The 8,991-nt window shown below is 43.2% G+C and overlaps 1 protein-coding gene across 1 annotated transcript in view; it reads left to right on the top strand.

The window, feature by feature from the left end:
• The window catches only part of LOC116073709 (F-box/WD repeat-containing protein 15-like), a 31,230-nt gene that overhangs the window by 17,937 nt on the left and 4,302 nt on the right, over nucleotides 1–8,991 (top strand). The window contains exons 2-5 of the mRNA XM_031345735.1: nucleotides 195–313; nucleotides 5,464–5,673; nucleotides 7,279–7,437; nucleotides 8,575–8,785. Of these exons, the coding sequence (XP_031201595.1) occupies nucleotides 195–313; nucleotides 5,464–5,673; nucleotides 7,279–7,437; nucleotides 8,575–8,785 (699 nt within the window). The remainder of the gene's footprint in view (nucleotides 1–194; nucleotides 314–5,463; nucleotides 5,674–7,278; nucleotides 7,438–8,574; nucleotides 8,786–8,991) is intronic.

Genomic DNA, 8,991 nt, shown 5'->3' with positions numbered 1-8,991 from the left:
TCTATAGAAACAGATTAAAAAATAAATGATTCTGAACAATTAACAACCTGCAGTGTGCTTGGCTGCCTTGCCTCATCCTTTCCACAGCTGTTATCCAAGCCTTCTACAAGGCAGAGGGAAATGAAACACACCTCCTACAGTTGAGTCGCCCCTCGACTGTCTTGTGTCCACACATTGTTGGGGTTTCCTTGCAGGAGTTCTGGCATGTGCATGTTATATCTCAAGGAGTGGATTGACAAGAAGGAGGCAAGGCGGGTCACTTGTCTGTATGATGACTTCCCTGACCAAGATTTCCACCTGGGATATTCATGAGGTGAGTCTGGCCGATGAGTAGCAAATGTTACCCGCATATGAATTCTGATTCCATCTATTTGTTGTTGGTGATGATGAGACAGGATCCCCCTGTACAGACCTGGCTGTCCTGTAAGTCCCCAGATAAATCCACATATCTTGGTTTCTGGTGTGCTTTGGTCAAATGTTTGCACCACCACACCTGAATTTTCCCTCCTCTTACTTTTTTTTTATTTTTACATTTAACAATTTTATATGTGTGAGTGTTATCGGTGTATATTTGTATGTGTAATCCATGTGTGTCTGCTGCCTGGGGAGGTCACAAGACGGTGTCAGGACCCTTCAAATGTGTTGTTACAGATGATTGTATGCTGTGGGTACTAGGGCTCTGGGCACTGAACTCATGTCCTCTGCTAAGTCATCTCTGCAGGGCCTGTCAGTGTTTCAAAGTTTTCATCATATAGAGATCTTTCAATATAACCTCAGGTTTACTCCTATATATTCTTTTTTAAAATATAATATTTATTTTATATGAGTGTGTGTGCCTCTGTTAGTTTATGGTTGGTGCCAATTGCCAGAGCCAGAGACTGTGAGATGTTTTGTAGGCATTAGTAACCCAACTAGGGTCCTCTGCTAGAGCATTAATTGCTCTGAACTGCTAACCCATCATTCCAGCCCCTTATGCCAAGTTTTGTTTGTTGGTAGTGGATTGTTTTTTGTTTGAGGTTTTTTTCTTTTTTTCTTTTCTTTTCTTTTTTTTTTTTTTTTTTTTTTTTTTTTTTTTTTTTTTTTGAAATAGGTTTTCACTGTGTGAAAGCCTTAGGAGAACCTTGCTCTGTAGACCAGGCTGGCCTTGAACTATAAGATCTGAAAACCGATGCCTGCTTGGAAAGAAAGCATGTACCATGTTCATCAGGCCCTGTCTGGGTGGTATTCGAAGGCTCCTGTGAGTAGGAGAGCTTTCCTGATCCTTCTTCACTTTGTTTATTACTGTATAGGAAGGGTAGTGATTTTTCTTTTCATGTTAACTTTGTTGCCTGTAAATTTGCTGGAAGATTATCAGATCTAAGAGATTTCTGGAGTAGTCTTGGGATCTCCAGGTCAAGGCTCATCATAGTGTCTGCAAATGAGGAAACTCTGGCTTCTCTTTCCTATCGGCCTCCCTTTTGTTTTCTTCTCTTGTCTTATTGTTCTAGCTAAAATATTACCGTATTGAATGAGAGTAGAAAGTGTGGATATAATTGTCATCTTCCTGATTTTGCTGGAAATGCTTTTATTTTGTTGTTTGTTTGTTTGTTTACGGTATTTGAGGGGGCACAGTAAAGAAACTGCTGACATTACTGCTCCTTGATATTACTAATGTTTTTTTATTATAGATGAGAGAGAATGTCCAGAGGCATCTAGAAGAGACCAAAGCAAACAGAGGAAGAAGTAGATTGTGTTTTTTTTTAACACCAGGATGTTTTGTAGAGCAGAGTGTCATGAGGTTGGAGAGGGCCTCGGCAGGCAGGCCATGCTGAGGCATCCTTTCCCTGAGGTTCCAGACATACTAAGGTTATATGTAGAATAGAATTTATTTAAGGGCATGGGAAGTGGAGTTGAGAAGGGAGTAGAGACAGGGAAAGATGGAGAGAAAGAAAGGGAGAAAGAGAGAGAAGAGATGGCAGTCAGAAAACGTGGAGAGGGAAAGGGTAAGGGGAAAGAGGGAGAAACTGGTTAGGGAAAAAAAGAGTCAGACAGAAGGGTCAGAGAGAGCAAGGCGGGGACAAACAGCTTCTTTATAGCAAGCCATGCCTACTTTGTTGTTGCCAGATAAGTCTTGGGTGGAAGCCAGAAGGAATGGTAACGTTCCTGTATTTTGGTTACATTTTAAGAAGGAGAAACTAGAAAGAGGTGATGGTAAAGCAGGCACAGGTCCTTGTGATCTTTAGCTGCTTCCTGCTGACCTTGAGGAGACATATCAGGCAAACCTAAGAAAATGGGGATGGGGTGCAGGTCCAGTCTTAGGAGAGTTGGTTGTTTCCTTGAGTCCCAGGATCTGTGGACCATCTGTGGTTAGGAAGGGGCAGGTCCAGTAGACGCACCTGTGTCTGTGAGAGCAGGGCCAGGAGCATCTGTGGGTTGGTACTGTGCAGCTGTCCTGGATGTAGATGATGAGTAAAGGCCTGGACCTAGCAAGATGTGGGAACACAAGTATATTCGAGGGAGAGAAAAAGAAATGTTCTTAGGTATACATGTGAAACCCTGAGGGGTTGGTGGTTGGCGTGAGATGTCCCAATCCCAGGGAACATGAGAGGAATCCTACCCTCTGGAAAAAGCAACAAGGGAAAACTTAAGCTATTGTTTGGAAGGTACACTTATCTAGATGGAGTCTGCTTGGTTGTTGAGAAGTGGATCTGAGTGGGTTTCCTGGAGCTTAAAAGTTTACAAGAGAGATAAATCTGTTAACAGCATGAACAATCTTTACGATGAATTTAGGGATGACAAAAACCTTTTGCACAACAAGAAGGAGTAAGAAGGACTTTTATTCTTTTATCTGGGAGACTGAATATGTGTGTGTGTGTGTGTGTGTAGGTGGGTGTGTGTGTACATATAAATTTAGCATGATGAGACACATTTTAACTTTATATTTAAAACACAAACTAAAGGAAACTGAGATGGCCAGCTGCTGATCCATTGTAGGAGAGAACCAGGTGATGCTGTATACCTCAATGTGTGTTTATTGACTATCCTCCATTCTCTCAATGATTTTTTACTTTAAAGGGTTAAAGATCCTAATGGAGTGAACATTAATCCACTCTTGAGGTTGGTTGATTCTGTTTGTCTGGCAGAAGGTCTTAACCCTGTAGTCCTAGCTGTCCTGGAACTATGTAGACCAGGCTAGCCTCCAACTCAACAGATCTGCCTGCCCCTGCCACCCGAGTGCTGGGACTAAAGGTTTGACACAACACACCCAGCCACTGGGGTATTATTTATTAGACATGGTCTCAATGTTTATAAATATGGCCTCCCACAGCAAACTGGAAATGTAACAGTATAATCAACAGTGATTAAACAGAGAACAGTATAATCATGGGGTTAGAGGTTTTGGGGTTTTTTGTTTTTATTTTTTCTGGTAGGTGGGTGGGAGGAGGCTGTTAAGACAATATCAGGCAGTCCTAGAGTGCACTGTTCAGTACAGGCTAGCCTTGGATCATGTGGACCCTCCTACCTCTGCCTCCTGAGTTCTAGGCAGGATCCAATGGTGCATCACCATCGTACCTGGCAGAGGGAGCCAGGAGTGGAGTGTGACCACAACCTTTTTATACTGAGTCATGTATACATGGCAGTTAGGCCTTCAACAGGTTGTCTTTCAAAGGTGTCAAAGTGGGAGTCAAATTTTAGAAAGAGATTGACTCAAAAGGGAGATTACATTTAGAAGGAAGAAGAAGTTATTATTAATTTTCATGCAAATGAAGATAGGGCTTAGATTGCTGCCTCTAATATTTTGCTAAAATTAATTATGCTTTTGGCTTTTTTTGCTGCTGGTGCTGCTGGTAGTGTGTGTGTGTGTGTGTGTGTGATTGTTTTTAAAAAGTGTTGTTTATTTTATTTTCTCTATCTGCATGTACACCTGCATGTCCAGAGATGGCATCAGATCCCATTATAGATGGTTGTGAGCCACCATGAAGTCACTGGGAATTGAACTCTGGATCTATGAAAGAGTAACCAGTACATTCAAACACTGAGTCATCTTTCCTGCCCCTTGATTTTTTTTTTTAACTATGGGATTTCCTGGTAGAGAAAACTGTTTTTCTCATTTGCAATATATAAGAATTGATAATATAATAACCAGTTTTGGAATTGATTCATTGTGAATAAGTTTGTTTCATGTGTGATAAAACTTAACACTGCCAGAAGTGGTAGCCCAGGCAAAAGAGGCAGGGATAAAGAGTGACCAAGTGACCCTGTCTCAAAAACCAAAACCAAAACCAAACAGACAAACAAAAACCAAAACCAAACCCAGCCCCACTAGAAGTGATGATGGGCACATGCTCCATGCTTGCACTGTTAGTAAAGGTGCAATGGCTCTGAGCACAGGGCCATGATTCTCCTTCATACATGTTTGTGGGAGTTGGTTCTCCCTGTCCATGTGGTACCTGGGGACTGAATTACTGTCATCAGGTTTACTGGCAGGAACCTTTCTCTACTGAGCCATCTTGGCAGCCATGTTCTTCTTTCTGGTCTGTAAAGTGAATGTGTGCTCGCCTCTGACCTTGATGTCTGTGTCCTTTTTTCTTGTCCACTCTTGCCTAAAATAATCTAGATGTATGTTTTTCTTTGTGTTTCTTTTTATCTTTATGTACATAGGTATTCTGCCTGCATATATGTCCATGTGAGGGGGTCAGATACCCTGGAACTAGAGTTACAGACAGTTGTGAGCTGCCATGTGTGTCCTGGGAACTGAATCCAGGTCCTTTAGTTAAGAACAGCTGGTGGTCTGAACTGCTGAGTTATCTCTCCAGCCCTGTGTTTCTTTTTCTTTTTTGAGATAGTCTTGTAACGGAGTCCCAAATGGCCTGCAACTTGACACTGTAGACCAGACAGGCCTCAAGTTGCTAGTGACCTTCCTGCCTCTGCGTCCCTGTGCTGGGATTCTAGTCCGGTTCTACCATGTCCAGTGAGGGATGCATAGAACTTTCATATTCTGTTTCTTTTTTTTTAAGATTTATTTATTCATTTTATGTATATGACTACACTGTAGCTGTATAGATGGTTTTGAGCCTTCGTGTGGTTGTTGGGAATTGAATTTTTAGGACCTCTGCTTGCTATGGTCAACCAATAGGCCCAGCTCACTCTGGTCCACTCTGCGCAGCCAGTCCGCGCTTGCTCTGGCCCAAAGATTTATTTATTATTATACATAAGTACACTGTAGTTGTCTTCAGACACACCAGAAGCGGTCATCAGATCTTACTGCAGTTGGTTGTGAGCCACCATGTGGTTGCTGGGATTTGAACTCAGGACCTTCAGAAGAGAAGCCAGAGCTCTTACCTACTCACCAGCCTGAATATTCACATTCTTTTCTTGTAAGTAAGAAGGGGTTCCAGTCTGTTCAAGGCTTCCAAATAAAGCCGGTGGGTGAAAGCAGTTGAACTCGAGGTACTCAGATATGATGATGCTCTCGTTCTCCAGGGCGTTATGACCTGGGCAAGCCCAGAGCAGCCAGCCAGTATCAAGCTGTTGACTACCCTCCCTGAGATGCACATGGCTGTCACTGTAGATATAAGATCAACTATCAAACTGTGGGACTGTCAGAGCAGGGAAGCTCTGGCTATTAACAACCTGTTATTTCCCTGTATATCACTGAAAGCTGTCTTTACCAAGGATGGCCCGATTGTCTTGGTAAGTGACCCTAAATCTGGAATAGTCACACCGAACAAAAATATTCCCATTACTGTCAAATCTCAACTTGCCTTCTAGGAGTCTCAGCAAACCCTGAGAGTCAATCACAGTATACCATAAACATGGCCATCTCTTAGCCTTTGAGCTAATTCATGCACATTTCCTTAAGCCACTGTCTTAAAAATATCATTTTAAAATTCTTTCCTGGGATCTAGGGAGAGATGACTCAGTGGGTAGCAGTGTTTACTGTGGAAGCGTGCATACCTGAGTTCAAATCCCTGACACTTGCATAAAAATTGGGATGTAGCTAAATGTACCTGTAAACCTACTTTTGTTAAGGATGAATAAACAAGGGTCACTGGGACTAGATGGCTACTATCCAAGCTAGCCTAGCTCCAGGTTCTATAAGAGACTTTCTTAGGAAATCAGGAGAAGAGTGACCTAACAGGATACTTGGCATCCTTCTCCAATTTCCATATATGCCCAGGTTTGTAATCTACATACAAATAATTAAATATACATATAACATGAACACAAAAGAACACACACATTTTTTTCTAAGTGATTTTACATTTTCTTGTCTTTGAATTGTTTATTGATTTCTGAATCCGTGAATTTACATAGGGACAATAGAGAGAAAATTGTGATTTTTTTTATCAGATATTGAGAAAAAAGGATAAGGTTGATGTCCCAGGGAATGCTAGGTAAGAGTTATTGAGGGCTTGAAAGCTCTTTATACATACCATACCTCATGTGTTTGAGACAGTCTCATTATGTAGTCCTGGCTGGCCTAGAACTCACTATGTGGACTAGTGTGGTCTAACTCACAGAGATCAGACTGCTTCTGCCTTCTGAATGTTGGGATTAAAGACATATGCTACCATGCCCTCAAAAGTTTCTTTAAAAAATCCTGCAGGGCATGGTGGTGCATGTCACAGAGCCAGGTGAATCTCTTGAGTTTGAGGCCAGGTTTGTCTACAGAGTGAGTTCCAGGATAGCCAGGGCTACACAGAGAATCTTGTCTCAAAAATCCCAAAAGGAAAAAAAAAAATATTTTGTGTGTATTTATTTTGCCTGCATGTGTGTCTCTGTATCATGAGCATGCTTGGAGGCCAGAAAAAGCCATTGGAGCCCCTGGGATTGAACCTTCTCTCTCTCTGCCTCTCTGTCTCTCTGCCTCTCTGTCTGTCTCTCTCTCTTTCTCTCTGTCTCTCTGCCTCTCTGTCTGTCTCTCTCTTTCTCTCTGTCTCTCTGCCTCTCTGTCTGTCTCTCTCTCTTTCTCTCTGTCTCTCTGCCTCTCTGTTTGTCTCTGTCTCTGTCTTTCTGTCTTTCTGTCTGTCTGTCTCTCTGTCTCTGTCTGTCTGTCTGTCTGTCTCTCTCTCTCTCTCTCTCTCTCTTTCCACAGTTACTTACTGAGTCATCCCCGCAGTTCTAGAGAGTCTTATTCCATGGGATCAGCGTAGACACTGTGAGGCAGGCTGCTCAGAGCTTTGGCTCTTGTTACTGGACTTGAAGACACAGTGGTGTATCTCAGCAGATAACACTGCTTCCTCCATGCTTACTTAACCTTTCCCCACTGACCGGGTGACTGTGCTCTGATTTCAGGCAGGCGATACCTCGGGTAGCCTCTACATCTTTAGGATTCCCGACTTACACCAAATTTCCAAACTCAAAGTATTCCCATATGCTGTTGATGAACTCCACTGCTCTCCTCAGAATAAATGGGTATTTTTGAGTAACACCCACCCATATATTTTGCCAAAGGTAGGTGTGTTCTAGCAACTCCAGTGTGAAGATGGGAGACAGTGGGAAGGCTGATTCCTCAAGAAGGTCCCGACAGACCACTCCTGCTCTCCTAAGGCCTGTCATAAGAAGAGCCATTCCTACAGTCAGGAAAGACTAATATGATTGGAGGTAGTCACATGACCAGTCACACAGGCAAATGCCAATTAGTGAAGTGTCCTTGAGATGTGGCTCAGCAGTTGTTGGGGAGCACACACTTCCAGTATGCTTGGCACACAGGTGGGAATTGTGCTGGGATTTGGGGGAGGTAGATTTTCCCCATCTTCCTTTGTCCCGCCTCCCTCCCTTCTCTGTATCCATGGAGAGGGAATAGAAAGAAGCCCTTGTTGCTGTAGATGTGTATGTATCTGGCAGCCATAAGCCGACCTGGGCACTTTTAGGGAAAAACAACAACAACAACAACAACAACAACAAATAAATAAATAAATAAATAAATAGAAATGTGGCTCAGCCAAAAGATGAAGGTGGGTGAAATAACAGTGCCCAGAAGCCTTTGCTGGCCCTCAGCTCAAAGCAATTTTCTACCACTGACTGACATGCTCACCAGTGGCTGATGGATTTCAGATAAATGCTACCACACCCAGTGCTCTATATACTGCCTTCTCCCTTAACTGCCAGCTCTCTGTGCCTGGTTCTTAGGTGAGTGATGGTCTGATCAGAGGCCATGTACTCCTCAGAGCCCAAGAATATTTATTTAATTTTATACATAGATATACTTCAAAGCAACTTGGGTTACAGTATGACAGTCTCAATGCCTCATTAAAAAAAAAAGTCCAGAACAGCCCTGGACTAGTCTTCTGCACAGGGAAAATGTGCTTAACCAAGCTCTGCCTGATTCATCCCTTGCAGTAGGATGACTGAGGGGCCCTTGACCTTGGTGAGGGACTCCACACTGTCTCTGAGTATGATGAGAGGGAAAGGAAGAGGGTGAGTGATTCTGACCCTCAGTGGGAGCAGTGACAGCTCTGCCCTGTCTTGGGTGGAGAACAGATGCCGCCACTCCTGGGTTTCTTTCAAAAGCCCCTTGTCTGGAGTGTGCATGTGTCAGGCTGCAGAGATTTACTCTTCTTTGACTCCATTGGGCAATACTCTCTGCAGGTGTTTTACATGAGGAGCCTTCTGAGGACATCAGAATTCTCTGCCCCTGTGTCTACAGTTCTCGAATTTTCCTTCTGCCGACGAGCCTTCTGGACCCCAAGAAGGGAGGACAGAATAACCCTGATGTCCCGAACTGGTTCCCCCCAAATCACGATGTTTGGCACATTTGATATGAAGCTGGAAGAGAATGGAAACAGAATAATTGTTGCAGGTAAACCTTAGAAATTCTCAAGGCAGACATGGCGGCACATGCCCAAAATCAGGAGGGTGAGTCAGAAAAGCTTCATAGAGGATGCTGACTCAGAAACAAAAGATGGAGCTGAAAGATGGTTAAGCATGTGGACAAGCATACATACACCCACAAATCCGTGTGCATACACCCACCCTACACACACACACACACACACACATACACAC

This window comes from Mastomys coucha, unplaced genomic scaffold, assembly GCF_008632895.1.
Source record: "Mastomys coucha isolate ucsf_1 unplaced genomic scaffold, UCSF_Mcou_1 pScaffold23, whole genome shotgun sequence".
Taxonomy (NCBI): Eukaryota; Metazoa; Chordata; class Mammalia; order Rodentia; family Muridae; genus Mastomys; species Mastomys coucha.
Note: the sequence above shows the minus strand (reverse complement) of the source record. Positions and strands in the feature narration are given on the sequence as shown.